Here is a 15,864-nt window from a genome sequence, read left to right on the forward strand (position 1 = left end):
TTTGAAGCAACACGGAATCATTCATCAGACGACAAATGCTTATACTCCTGAGCAAAATGGTATGGCGGAACGTGCAAACAGGTCGATCACGGAACGTGCTAGGTGCATGTTGCACATGGCAAAGGTACCCAAAGAATTTTGGGCAGAAGCTGTGGCCACGGCAGTGTACTTGTTAAATGGTTCTCCAACTAAAGGTCACAATGTTACACCTCAAGAAGCATGGACGGGTAGGAAACCTAATCTGTCTCATGTTCGGATTTTCGGAACAAATGCAATGGTTTTCGCTCCGAAGCAAAAGCGCAAGAAGTGGGATGCCAAGTCTGAAGAATGCATCTTGACTGGTTTCGACGAAGAATCAAAGGGATATAGATTGTACAATCTGCAGTCCAAGAAAATCGTAATAAGTCATGAAGTAAATTTTATTAACGAAGGCGTTGATGCTGCTGTCCCAATTCATGAAACTTCAAACCGGAAAACGATTATTCTCCTAGAGCACGAGGAAGCGATTTCTTTATCTCCGCAAGAGTGTATTCAAAATGAAGCAGTATTAAGCGATGACGACGATGACGAGTTGTTTACCGACGTCAATGATGAAACTTCCGATGACACGTTCGATGAGGATAGTGCTGATATTGCTAATGACACTGTAATAGACATGACCTCTGTGCTTCCACCGCGACAATTCTCATATCCACCTAGGTCACAGGTGTCGAGGCGCAGCGGTCGGGAGCACAAACTCCCAGGTACAACGATTTTATAGTACCACCAAAAGGTCTTCCCAGTTGCATTCCTTCTCAGAATCAAACTGACTCACAGCTAAAATAACTATTCATCCACGGAGTCGCAGAGCAATGACCAACCCAATGTTGCCGAAACATTCCAACAAGAAACCGGCAGTTCACAAGCGTTTATGGAACTTTTGAGCCAGGGTCAGTTTAGTGGAATCACAGCACCCAAGTTTGACAATAGAAGTTCAACAGTTGATGATCCATACACTCATCAAGATGCACTGTCACGGAACGATTCCGAACGCTGGAAGAAAGCAATGCAAGAGGAATACCAGGCGTTACTGGATAACAATACATGGTCACTGACGAATCTCCCTGAAGGAAGGAAGGCTATAAAATGTAAATGGGTTTTCAAAACAAAAGTTGATGCTGCCGGGAACATCGATCGCTATAAGGCAAGACTCGTTATCAAAGGCTACTCTCAGCGAAAGGGGGTGGACTACGATGAAACCTACTCGCCAGTGGTTCGTCACAGTTCGCTTTGGTATTTATTTGCGCTCGCTGCTAAGCATAATCTTCTGGTCGATCAAATGGATGCTGTCACCGCTTTTCTGCAAGGTGATCTGGAAGAAGAAATATATATGGAGCAGCCTCCGTGTTTTGAGCAACCTGGAAAGCGACCGTTAGTATGCCGATTGAAGAAAGCTTTATACGGGTTAAAGCAGACAAGCCGCGTATGGAATGCAAAACTAGATGCAGCACTCAAGAAGTTAGGCTTGAAGGCATCAAATTACGATCCATGCTTATATTACAAGACCTGCAACGGCAAGATTCTGTTTGTTGCAATTTATGTAGATGATCTAATGTTGTTTTCCAACGACGAAGAAATAAAAAATGAAGTAAAGGTAAAGCTGAGCAGTTCCGCATAAAGGATCTTGGACCAGCGAAAAGTTGCTTGGGGATCCGGATTACGCAAACCGAAGATGGTATAACAATAGATCAAGAAGTCTATATTGAATCGATTTTAGTCCGTTTCAACATGCAAGATTCAAAAGCCGCTACAACACCAATGAACAATACTATCAAGCTAACTAAAGAAATGTCACCGAAGAATGTGGAAGAAGCTAAACAAACGGCAACGGTGCCGTATCAAGAGGCAGTTGGGTGCCTAATGTACCTTGCCCAGTGCACACGACCTGATATCCTGTTTGCTGTAAACCACTTGAGCAGATACAATACAAATCCTGGATCTAATCATTGGCAGGCAGTGAAACACTTGATGCGCTATCTGAGAGGAACTTCAAAAATGAAACTTCAATATTCAGCATCAGGAAACAAAAAGATCATTGGTTTTTCTGACGCAGACTGGGCCGCTGACACAGATGACCGGAAATCAACTAGTGGATATATATTTCTGCTACAAGGCGGTGCGGTATCTTGGTCTTGTAAAAGGCAGTCAACCGTAGCATTATCTACTTGCGAAGCAGAATATATGGCGTTGTCTGCAGCGGTACAGGAAGCATCATGGTGGCAAGGACTCCTATCACAGTTCGGCCCAAAGCAGTCAATAGATTTGTTTTGTGATAATCAAAGCACTATATGTATTGCACAAAATGGCGGCTACACTCCAAGGACAAAACACATCGACATTCGGCACCATTATATTCGTGATGCTCTGGATCGAAAGATAGTAAATATAAACTATGTTAGCACTGACGAACAGGTGGCAGATGGACTGACAAAAGCTCTACAACGAATCAAACTGGATCGAAATCGACAAGCTATGGGAGTTTCCCAATAATCGTCTTAAGGAGGAGTGTTGTGATGTTAATCATAGTAAGCCGTTAATTAATGCCAATAATGACAAATATGTCATAAATTCAATTCATTCTGTTTTCAACCACCATACGAGCAAGTCGTTTTATTGCGCTGCTCTAATAGTTTCAAATAATCATAATAATGCTGGATAGTTTCTGTCGATTGCTATTAAAATTTAAAATATGCATGGCCAAATAGAATGTGAATCCTACATCAAATCAAGCTATAAATACAACTACTTGGCTGTTGTAGTAAAAATGCAAAACGCAATGAAAGCGCATTTGCGGGATTTGACTGATGGACAAAACCTTTAATGGAACTCGTCATATCTCGCAATGGGCAACACATTGGACCTTTTCCTCGGGGCACAGAGAGATCGTCAGTTATTTTAATTTGTTGAATCAATGTGTTCTTAAGTGTTTATTTTTAATGTTTGTAAAAATGATTTTATTGTAATATGACTTTACCCTTTATGCTGTTGTTAGAGCATATGAGATTGTAAGTTCTACTAACGTTCAAAATTTTAGATAATTTCGTAACGCTTTTTCAGAATGCCCAAACGCCCAATTATGGACTCTTCCAGCAATGCATCTCCCCTTTTTATACATAATGGCCATTTGGCATAAGGGCCGTTTGGAATAAAGGCCATTTGACATGATTTGTATGCGGTATCAAATTGAAGGCTGTTTGGAATAATGACCTTTTGGCATAACTATTATGCGGTGTCAAATTGACGGCTGTTTAACATAAAGGCCATTTGGCATAATTCATATAAGTTGATCAATTAATAGCCATTTGGCACAATTCACATCATATTTGTATTGCTATATTACGGTAAAGCGCCCATAATAAAGATTGTACGACAATTTGCGGTATTGGTGTACTACATGGTGTACAATATATAATTGCGCAGTATTCCACTCATTTGTATCATTTGGCGGTATATACACTCTGAAAAATCTTCACGTCACGTTTACCTGAAAACAAATGTGGTTCTCATCCACCATACTTTTCACGTAAGAGTGACCTGAATGACATGTAACCTGAACGAAATTTAGTTTCCTTGAGTTACGTGATTTATCAGGTGAACCTTACTGGATCTTCCAGTACTAATGACGTGAAGCTTGAAAGTAGTTACGTGTTTGCTCAGATGAAACTGAATTGATTTGTACGTACTAGTTACGTGAACTTTTAGTGAAAGCTACATGGCAGCAGATAACCACTACATGTTTTGAAATGTATTGGCAATATAGTGATATTGTAATAAATGCAAAACTGATCAGCGACTGTCCATAAATATGAGACCTTTTCGCCCTGTTGATTTATTGATGCAAAATGATGTTTTGATCATTGGAAAGGAACGCCGTCATTTAGTGCACTTCGGAGTATCCGCAGAAACACTGTTGAAGAAAAAATCAAATATACCGGCGAATGTCGAATATAGTTTATCAGATTTCTGGAGAAATGATGTCAATGAGTATCGCTGAGAATTTGCAACCACTTTCTTGTTAAAAAATTGCTACTATTATTGCTGTTAATTAAACGAAAAGTAATTTTATACTAACGCTATCGGAAAACTGTAATTCTAGATGTCCATGCAGCTTCCTCTGCTTTCACGCCATTTCTCAACGAATCTAATAAGTTTCATCCGACCTTCGTTGACATTTTTTTCCAAGGAGAGAAGATGCAGGCACGGAAAATCTCCGCCTAGATGCATCTGAAATATGACTTACCTCCGAAAAGCCAAATTATGTTTAGGTTATGTGTCATTCATTCTTACGTGAATGCCAAGTCACTCTTACGTGAAAAGTATGGTGGATGAGAACCATATTAGTTTTCAGGTAAATCTGACATGAAGATTGTTTACTATTCAGGTCTTCCGCAAATGCCGAAGCTGCAATCACACTAACACAATCTTACTTAAAATGTTTACGTGGATATACAGTCATGTTCACCAAGATTTTTAGTAAAAGTTACGTGAATTTAAGGTGAGCATTACTAACGTCACGTAACAATCGTCATTTGTTCAAGACAGATCAGTTATGTGATTTTTCACGTGAATATGACGTGATGATTTTTTAGAGTGTACCATTCCGCAGTTAGTATTGTAGGCTGCCAACAATGTGATACACCACTCGCCTGTTGTAATGTTTCCAAAAGCGCATTTGCACAAAATTCCACGCGGCATTCTATATTCGAAAGAAACAACCGCACCTTAGAAAACGCCGCAATGTTATCACCCACTAAGAATTGGCTATACTGGTAGTAAAAAAACACGGTGCGTCGTTCTCATGAGGACCGCCGCGTGTAATTTTTGGCAACTGCGTGAATACTATTTCGCGGTGAACCGTTTTGCGGCCAATACCCGAGCAAATGCGAGTATTCAAAGAAGGCAAAATAGCTAATTTGGCCTTATACCGGGCAAATGCGAGCAGTTAAAGAAAGGAAAATAACACATTTTTGCCTTATACCAGACTGACCCTTACATATACCGTAAAACCGTATAGAGCAAAATTGTGAATATACCCTGCTGAAGACGTATTTCTCCCAATTCACTTTATCACCTTATCGTTTTCACTAGAGGCCTGAATAAGAGAAACGCGGATAGAAAATATGAGTCTGCCAACACTGCATTCAATCTTCTTCATCAAAGAACAACACATGAAAAGGAAGAAATGGTTTATGTAGATAAAGTCTCTCAATCCGCTATTTTATGTGTCCACATTATATAACAATAGAATCCAATAAACAATGGAATTTCATTTCATAATCTATAATTGACTTGCATTTATTATTGCAAACTAATGTAAAATATGTTCAATTTTGTTTATTTAAAAATGGCATAAAATCAAAATTGGCCGTTTTCAGTATATGAGCCAACATTTTGGCTGCTTGACAGGTCTCCTGCTCGATTGGCTGCTGTTTTTTGACGGTTCGATTGGCGGCACATACCTATCCGCGTTTCTCTTATTCAGGCCTCTAGTTTTCACTACCTATAATATCCTAGCCTATAATATACCCTTCTTTGAAACGCGAGCAATGGATTTTCGAACCGGCTATTTGTTAATAGAAAAAAGCTTTTATAATTTTTCCTGTCATTTACCCTCATTTATTGCATGTACAGTTATTTGACTTTCAACTTTCTATTTAATCATCAACCTTGATGCAAAATGGCATAAGTGTTTTCAAGATTAGATTAACGACGTTGAATTTGGTATTGCAAATGAATTATGCCAAACGGCATTCAATTTGACATCGCATACAAATTATTAGCAGGCCTTAGTACACTCTAAAAAATCATCACGTCATATTCACGTGAAAAATCACATAACTGATCTGTCTTGAACAAATGACGATTGTTACGTGACGTTAGTAATGCTCACCTTAAATTCACGTAACTTTTACTAAAAATCTTGGTGAACATGACTGTATATCCACGTAAACATTTTAAGTAAGATTGTGTTAGTGTGATTGCAGCTTCGGCATTTGCGGAAGACCTGAATAGTAAACAATCTTCATGTCAGATTTACCTGAAAACTAATATGGTTCTCATCCACCATACTTTTCACGTAAGAGTGACTTGGCATTCACGTAAGAATGAATGACACATAACCTAAACATAATTTGGCTTTGCGGAGGTAAGTCATATTTCAGATGCATCTAGGCGGAGATTTTCCGTGCCTGCATCTTCTCTCCTTGGAAAAAATGTCAACGAAGGTCGGATGAAACTTATTAGATTCGTTGAGAAATGGCGTGAAAGCAGAGGAAGCTGCATGGACATCTAGAATTACAGTTTTCCGATAGCGTTAGTATAAAATTACTTTTCGTTTAATTAACAGCAATAATAGTAGCAATTTTTTAACAAGAAAGTGGTTGCAAATTCTCAGCGATACTCATTGACATCATTTCTCCAGAAATCTGATAAACTATATTCGACATTCGCCGGTATATTTGATTTTTTCTTCAACAGTGTTTCTGCGGATACTCCGAAGTGCACTAAATGACGGCGTTCCTTTCCAATGATCAAAACATCATTTTGCATCAATAAATCAACAGGGCGAAAAGGTCTCATATTTATGGACAGTCGCTGATCAGTTTTGCATTTATTCCAATATCACTATATTGCCAATACATTTCAAAACATGTAGTGGTTATCTGCTGCCATGTAGCTTTCACTAAAAGTTCACGTAACTAGTACGTACAAATCAATTCAGTTTCATCTGAGCAAACACGTAACTACTTTCAAGCTTCACGTCATTAGTACTGGAAGATCCAGTAAGGTTCACCTGATAAATCACGTAACTCAAGGAAACTAAATTTCGTTCAGGTTACATGTCATTCAGGTCACTCTTACGTGAAAAGTATGGTGGATGAGAACCACATTTGTTTTCAGGTAAACGTGACGTGAAGATTTTTCAGAGTGTAGGCTTAGCAGGCCAAATTCCAGTTGGAATACAGTGTTGACCCGATTTTGTCTACCCCCGATTTTATTACGTTTTCGACCCGATTTTGTCACGTTTTCGACCCGATTTTGTCATTCTTTTTATTTTCGTAAATAATACCAAAAACAACATTGATTTTCATGAAATAACTTTCACCACCTGTAGTTTATTACGAACGACTTCTGAGTATCTGGGAAATATTCTGTAAGCAATTTCGACAATAAATAACGGGTACCGTTCACGCATTTGGCCTTTCCAAGGCATAAAATGTTTCATATTTGTGAAACGAATTAAAAAAATGAAAATATTTTTTTCCAATTTTGTCACATACCCTGTTTTATCACCCAAAAATTCATCAGGGGGTGATAAAATCGGGATATTACTGTATATAGAGCCATTGAAGAAGAAGAAGTTCAGACTATGACGGGAGATGTCTCTACAGTACATCACAGTCGTCTCCTTTCAGCTCGGTTCATGGCTGCACGTCATCAATCACGAAGTCTACGATGGATCCGCAAATCATCTTCCACCTGGTCGATCCACCTTGCTCGCTATGAATTAAACCTTTTTGTGCCCGTCGCATATCGAGACCCCTTTTCAGCTGGTTATCGTCCGACATTCCGGATACGTGCCGGCCCACCGTATTAGTCGGATTTTCGTGGTGTGAACGAAGGATGATTCTTCCAGCAGCTGATACAACTCGTGATTCATTCGCCTCCTCCGGTCAAATAAGCGTTTCGTAGATAGTACGGAGTCGAACCGTTTTCAATCCGTCTTGTGGGGATCAGTATTTTGCGCTCAATAATGGCGGTCTAGTGAGTTCCAAAGAGTTACTTTTTGACATTTAAGATGTAGAAAATATTTACATATTTTGATCAATTTAGGCTTTGATCTTTAAAAAATATTGGCACTCATCATAATTCCTAAAAACAAACGTCTAACAAGTTGACGGAACAAAAGTCTAAAACAGATGAAATTCCTAGAGTGCAAAGTCCGTACTGGAGCGTAGATTCCAAGATGTCTCCATTCAAAACTTTAGCGGGGAAAGTCGCCTGACAGGCAACGCGCCTGTTTTCGAGGGTAGCAAGGCGTAGCTGTCGACACCGGTCGGCATATGGAGGAAGTCCGATCCGCTTAGCTTCCTTCTTCAGTCTGATGTGGACTTTCTTTATGTTCACAAGTTACGTGCCATAACATGAATGTCTTCGGCAAAACTAAATATCCGAACGCACTTCGTAAAAATCATACCACTCGTGCCAATCCTTGCCTTTCATATTACTCCCTCCGAAGCGATGTTGAACGAAAGGCACGAAAGACTATCAGGGAAGATCCAATAATTACGTAACGCAAAAATTGGACACTTTCAACCCCCCCTACCCCCTATGTCACATTTTTTGTATGAAACATCTAAAATTTTTGTTTGGATCGTTACACTTCGCTCAACATTTGTGGACGCTCCCTCATTTTGCCACAACCCTCTTCGCGTTCCAAAAAGACTGGCTGCTAAACTCAAACTAAGCACATCATGCGATCTATGGTTGCATTGACCAACCATGGCAGTGAGTTTATCCGGAAATTCTTATGGTACTATCACTAGGTTCGATTCCCAGTCCGATCTAGGAAATTTTTGGTTTGGAAATTGGGCATGAAAGTATCACCGTCTTAGCCTCATGAAATACAAATACAAAAAAAAAACAATATGGCTTAGAAACCTCAGATAAGTATCATAAAACAAACTGCAAATTTCAAAGTAGGTATAGGCTCTTTGTACATCAACAATAATAGACGAACGGCGATCCCGTATATCCAAGGTGGAAGACATGAGCTCCTGCTCTGTCTTATGCTCGTTGTTTAATAAAGCTTGCCTTCCACCGCTATGTTCGCTAACGTTTCAAAATCATGGAAGGATCACATTCCACGACAAAGATGCCTATATGTTATGTGCTCGTAATTTAGAACTGTGGAAGTGCTTAGGGAACAGTAAGCTGCGAGGCGGTAATGTCCCAGTGGACGATGTATGATCCACCTTATTTTTAATAATTATTTGTGTGAAAAGTTTTCTGAAATATTCTGGCAGAAAAAATGGGAATTTGAAAATCAATTGTGTCACATAGAACCGTTTTTTCAGATACCTAATGTGGAAGTAGAGACTGTGTTTAAGACGCCTTTTCTTACAAATGTTGCAAATGTTGATAGCATCAACTTGGTACTACCTACCAGTGATTATATTCCATTTGTTAGAATTCCCTGCTGAACACTGATACTTGTCGTAGCGTAAATAACTTTTTGTTTTTCATTTTCAACAGGTGCAACTTCCGGAGAACCACAAGATCCAACTGTTCTGAAAGAGAAATTGGCGGACGAATTGAAATCGGCCGCTTCTCTCAAAGGAGGCGGAGATGGGTCAGCATTGGATGTTCCGCTGGAAAAGGATGATCTGTTGGAACGATTGGAGAAGATTGAAACCGATTCTAGCGAAGCAGTAAATAAACCAGCCGGTGGCGGAACTGCCGCATCAGTAAACGATGCCGACATGGAAAACGATGACCTCATCCAGAGGTTGGAGGCCATAGAAAAAGGCGAGGAAGAAGCTGCCAGTGATGCCACTGTCGAACAGAAGAAGCAAGAAGCAGCTGCCGGTGCAACTGAGGCTGCTGGTACAAATCACCAAAATGGCTTGGATAAAGATAATGAGGAGCAATTGCTGCAGGACGACGACTCGCGAGAAAAAGAGGGTGAAACAATGGAGGTGGATTCCGTTGACGACAAGAAAGATGAAGTTTCTTCGACGGCACCTACATCGAATGGTGCTTCGAGCTTTGAGCAAACAGAATCCCCTACAAGCTCGATAAAGCGTCGTCACTCGCAGGATGAAGAATCACAGACCACCGAACCATCTTCAAAGAAGGTTCATGTTGACGAGGAAGTTGATTCTGCTAAACAGTTGGATGCCAACGAAGAGAAATCGGACGAAAAGGCTGTTGAACCATCAGGAACGGAAACAAAAGAAGAAGTAGTCAAAGATGCAGTCGACAAGGTGGAAGAATCTACTAAACCTGAGGAAGTGGTTGAAGAGTCGACTGCGGTTCAAAAAGAAACAAAACAACCAGAAATTGTCGAGTCTGTAGATGACATAGAAAAAGAATCGGAACAAACAGTCACCGATGATACCACTTTACCTGATGAAAAGCATTTGGAGGAAAAGAGTTCACCCGAAGTAAAGTCGAACGAAAAGGAAGATGTAGTAAAGGCAGCAGAAGTTTTGAAAAGTGGCAAAGACACCGAGCCAGACACAAAAGAAGTAGAGAATACTACAGCTGCTGAGAAAAAGGAAAGTGGTGAATCTTCTGCCACACCACTGGCAGAGTGTTCCGAGGCAACGGTCGAATCAGAGAAACCCTTGGAACCGAAAACTAAATCCGATGCAGACAAGAAACAGGAAGAAACTAACGCTAAGGAAATAGTAGAAAGCGTGTCAGAGGAAAAATCTGCTGAGCCAAAGCTGAGTGGTGGATCGGCTACGGCGGTTGTCGGCGAAGAGCAGGAAAAAAATGAAGATGCCAAGTAAGTTTCCAGCAATCATCGGTTAATGCCTAGGCTAGAATAAAGCCTGTTCACGTTATATCTCGGACACCCATCTTCTAACGCAAATTTTGAAAAAATCACAAACCACTGACACGATCCATTTTCATAACAGATGAATCTTTACACTTTGTGTAAGCATGCTTCAGCTCTCATCCAAATTGATGAAACGGCGACAATTTACTTGGACATTATCTAAGTGTCCGAAATTTGACGTTGACAGGCCTTAAATACTATTCTTATTTTTTCTAAACCCATATCCTTGTAGTTGTAGTATTATCTGATCTATGACTGATTCCGGATCGGACGTTGTTGCTATCCTTCTTTCTATTCTACTGGAAAATCAATTTTATTGTCGTTTGTTCCATTCCATTTGTTCCAACAATTTTATTGTTGCTGAGATTCTCTCTAACAGGTTCCTAGTTTCAGTTTGAAAAATAACTGGGAAAGATATTTTGATTACCATGAAATATTCTGCCTTGGTTGGAACACTATTCCTATTTGTAAGAATTCGAGGCCTAAAAATTAGCATTCATATCATCGGTTTTACTAACTTATTTAACTTATTTAAATCTATTTTCCCACAGGGAAACAGTTGTTAAGTTAGCAGAAGAACCTACTACATCGGATCCGGTAACGGAAAATCCTAAATCATCTGAGGAATCACAATCAGTTCCAGAATCATTGACTGAACAGCCAACAAAAGAAGCTGAATCCAAAGGTGAAACCGATCCTGATACTGAGCCGAACACCGAATCACCACTAGAAGAACAACCGACAAGTTCTTCTCCAGCTGTTGTCGAAGAAAGATCCGATGAAGCCATAAGTTCATCATCTGAACAAAAAGAAGAACAGGTAGTTCCGTCTTCTACTGAAGTTGATTCAGCGGTTCCCGAACAAATCGCCCAAAAACCTAGCGAAATTGAGACTGTCACAAGTTCAGACGAAAAACCTCCAGCAGAGCCCACTGTATCGCAGGCCGTTGATTCAACACCGGAGGTTGATGCTACCACCGCTGAAGCGAGCAAACCTGCCGAAGACGATGAACCAATGGAAGTTGATAGTGAACCTGTTGTCGGAGAATCATCTCAAGTTGATGCTTCAGAGCCACCATGCACCAAGAAAGAAGCATATGAATGCACCGACAAAAGTGAAAAAGAATCTCCTGAGGCCAAACCACAAGAGCCAGCAGTAGAACTAGCTTCCGAGTCAACTTCTGCCCCAGTTCCAGAAAAAGAATCAAGTCAGAAACTTCCCGAACAGGAAGTTGAAAAAATGGACGTTGATTCTGCTGCTCCTAGTCAGAGTAAAGCCGATCTGGATGTCACAGAAAGTCTGAACACCACCAGCGAAGAGTTAATCGAATCCCTGGCTAAGGATGACACATCCACGGCCGCCGACAGTCAGAGCGACACCGCAGCCACTGTATCTGAGCACAATAAGAACATGGATGCAGGTGAAGCTACTGCCGAAGACTCTAAAGTGGATGCATCCAAAACATTGGACGACAGTATTGAATGTTCTTTGCCGACTTCCAGTTCGGACAAAATGGCAGATCGGTTAAAGCAGCGACTAGATCTCATTTCTAATGGAAGTAGTACGCCCAATGCAGCAGTCAGCTCCAGCAATGTTTACAACTCGACTCCCATTCAAAAACAGTTTGAAATCAGCTCGGAAAATGTAAGCAAAATTTCTCGACACTCGGACAGCCATCAGACTGAAGAGGACCACAGCGCTATTACAGTGGGTGATCAATCTATTGCAGACGAGAAAGAAGCAGCTGTTGCCTCGACTTCAGGAGTTTCAAAACCTCCAGCAGTAATCACAAAGCAATCGACCGATACAAGTGACGATACAAGCGTTACTGTAAAAGATGAAAGCAGCTCCAAAACGGAATCATCGGAAGTCGATTCTTGTACAGGTAAGATGCTAATAACCAAAAAAATGCGCCTTTTTTTAAATATGTAACGTGTTTTTGTGTTTGTTTCAGCTTCTTCTGCCCTCAACACTGCTGATGAGATCAACATGTATGCAGCTAATGCGCGAAAGTTCAACGGAATTTCTTCTACTTCCGGTTCCGAGCTGGAAGAAAAAGCCACTGTCACGCAAACCAACGTCTCCACAACGGATACCCCCTCCACGGTGGTCCACAAATTAGATCTTTCAACTGCCGTAACATCGGAGGAGACATTGTATGAAGTTAGTGTTTGGTTTGATGGTTCAGAATTGCAATTTCTATCCGTTGAAAAGCTGGACAACAAATCTCCGGCATCGATTGTCACCGCGGGTTCCACTCAAGACCTCACCGGAATTGATTCCTCTAAACAGTCCTCCAATGGCAGCGTCGGTAGCCTAGGACCTTTCTCGCTTCCTCCGGCACGCCCGGCTACAGATTCTGCCATGTCGCATTCAACCGCCACCGAGTCATCCTCCGGAAACAGTCAAATAAAAACGTCGCTACCGAAAATGAAACACACTGTACGAGGTGCGAAGGCGTTGGCAACTCTAATGATCGATGAGTTCACCAAGATCAAGAGGGCACTTAGCAAGGAAGACGATGTTTCCGATGCCGAACCTGCGACGCCGATGAAAACGCCTAGGGGACGACCGCCTGCTTCTGCTAAAAAAGCCACCACTGCAACACCTGCTTCCGCAAGAGGTCAAAAGCGATCACGCACTGATTCAGAAACCACAGAGGAAGAACCTCCGAAATCTAAACAACCCGCAAAACAAGCAAAGAAGGGGGCAAAAACAGAAGCTGAAGTACCCGAAACAGCTGAACCACCTGTCAAAAAAGAAGACGAACAATGCTGTCTTGCTCGATGGTCCGATCGAAAGTACTACGCGGGTAAGGTTGCCGGATTCAAGGGAGACAACAAGTACATGATTATTTTCGAGGATGGCGCTTCCAAGGCTCTATCGAAGGATGTTATAGTCTTTGGCGAAAAGGACACCTTGCCAATAGTGGGCCATCCAGTCCATGCCCTCACTGGGGACGATACTTACGAAACGGGCATTGTCCAGGAATTCAAGCGAAATGATTCAAACGAAGTGGTCTACAGTGTGAAGGTGGAGAGCGATGTAGTCGAGGTAACGGCCTCCGATTTATATCTAACAGAGGAGCAGGCCAGAATCATCAACAAGGCATGTAAAGCGGCCGAGAGCGCCGCCGACGAGAAGAACACCTCAATGCAGTCTCCTCAGACCACTGGCAGGCGGGGCGCCAACACACCAGTCATGCAAACACCGGAGGAAGCGACCGCGACAAGCGCCGAAAAAGGGTCCAGGTCGTCGCGCAGACGGGGCGCGGACAAACCACAGACACCTGTCACACCGGAGGCTGGCTACTCGGGCGGTGTTGGCAAAAAAGGAGGACGCCGGGGTCGAAGGTAAGTTAATTGGTGGAAGGAAGCGTATTGCTTCAAGCGTTCTCTGGAAATGCTTAAATACTGTAGAAACATCATTGTCATTGGCATTTATTTGTTTAATGATCCTGGTAACGAACCTATGGCGCTCAAATGTGCTTACAACTTTGTCGAACAAAGAAATCTGTAATCTGAGGCGTTTAGAGCAATAGTTGTCCACAAAAATGTAGGACTGCTCAAGCGTCATCAGTACCTAACCTACATAAAAAAAATTATAAGTGAATTGGGCTTCTAGGAAAAGTTTTTATCAAATTAGTCAAATGACACGCACATGACGTTTTACAACATTTGTAGGGAAAATCTGATGTCCTACAAAAGGCTGAAACGCAACACCTGAATACTCCTAAGACTGAAATGTATCAAAAAGCTGTAATGTAACGAAAGGCTGAAATGATTCACCAACCATACGTTGGAGTGGTCAAATGAATATAGAATAAAAAAATTGTTTTAGCAAGAATTTGTAACCAAGAACCTATATATACAAAAACTGATGAAACAGAGCTTTGTTTTCGGTAATTTAGCAGAAATGGGTCGATGGCAGCATCTTTCTTCGCAATAGATGGTAAAAATGAAATCCTACAATGATGCATGTCTCTTTATTAGAGAAATCGATCCTGAGGAAAATGAGGAAGTAGAAGCAAGCTTACAGCAAAATATGACTGAAGAAATTTTAAAGAAACAGAGAAAAATAAGAGCAAATCATACCAAAGTCGGGCAGAATTGCAATATTGAATGACAACAATATCTTCTTCTTCAATGGCTCTACATTCCAACTGGAACTTGACCAGCTGTTCAATCAAAGAATCGAGAATCGAGAATCAAACTCGCCATCTCCGGATTGGCAATCCTACGCCTTTGCTCGCAAGGCTACCGGAGACAACAATATATGTGAGCCTAATTCTGCCAAGTAGTGTTGTAAAATTTCATCTGCATATCATTTGACTAATTTGTTCACAACTTTTTTTGAAGCCAAATTCAGTTCATAATTTTTGTTGTACTCTTAACGCTTGAGTAGCCCTATATTTTTGTCTAAAGGTACTACATTGCTTTAAATAAAACACCTGAGGCTAGAGAATGACATAATTTCATTTGAATGACATTTTGCCTCCCACGCTTCAGGTTACATATTTAGTAATATTAATAGTAATATTAATATTATTTACAGCAAAGTCTTGTCTGAGTTGTAGGCTCGTTCAAGCGCTATAAGTTTGTCATACTTCATGAAGGATATCTTGGTCCTGAAAAAAGCTCTGGGAAAATTATACAAACGAATGCCAATCACATTTTACACCACTGCTGCCAATAAACGAGGAAGTGGCACAAAAGCCTCGGCAAGCCCTATTTTATATGGGCTCAAAAATATAATAGCCTAAATTTCGATGAGATCTACTACGCATAAGCGTCCCATGTCGATTTTGATTTTATTTCAGAGATAAGCTTAAAATTGCCTCCTGTTTATGAATAACTAATCGAATAAAAGGCTTCGTACAAGAAATTTAAAAATTTAAACCCTTTTGGGTTGTCCCATCTTGATATTCATTCGCATAACAGTCACATTCCAGATTTTGATGCTGTTTTACAAACAAAATAAACATAATGATGGTCCATTTAATAGTTTCATAACAATGTAGGGGAACTGTTCCGTTTTCCAACTCACAGAACATATATTAATCTTATCGCAAAACAGAGAAATACAACACTAATCTTGTTGCTTTTTTTTGTTGCTAACATGCGTGCTCACTGTTGAAAAAAAATCACAAAAATAAAAAACAAATCAAATTCCTTTTTTGTGCCAAATGGTCGTTATGCCAAATGGCCTGAAATTAGAATGTTTTTATAGAACAGCGAGCGGAAAGGCAATATTTATGA

The 15,864-nt window shown here is 40.7% G+C and overlaps 1 protein-coding gene across 2 annotated transcripts in view; it reads left to right on the forward strand.

Moving 5' to 3' along the window:
* LOC134219697 (TP53-binding protein 1-like) overlaps nt 1-15,864 on the forward strand; it is a 48,227-nt gene that overhangs the window by 12,863 nt on the left and 19,500 nt on the right. For both annotated transcript variants that reach the window (XM_062698528.1, XM_062698529.1), the window contains exons 2-4: nt 9,295-10,552; nt 11,158-12,491; nt 12,561-13,959. In XM_062698528.1, coding sequence (XP_062554512.1) covers nt 9,295-10,552; nt 11,158-12,491; nt 12,561-13,959 — 3,991 coding nt within the window. The remainder of the gene's footprint in view (nt 1-9,294; nt 10,553-11,157; nt 12,492-12,560; nt 13,960-15,864) is intronic.

Source organism: Armigeres subalbatus, chromosome 3, assembly GCF_024139115.2.
Source record: "Armigeres subalbatus isolate Guangzhou_Male chromosome 3, GZ_Asu_2, whole genome shotgun sequence".
In the NCBI taxonomy this organism is placed as follows: Eukaryota; Metazoa; Arthropoda; class Insecta; order Diptera; family Culicidae; genus Armigeres; species Armigeres subalbatus.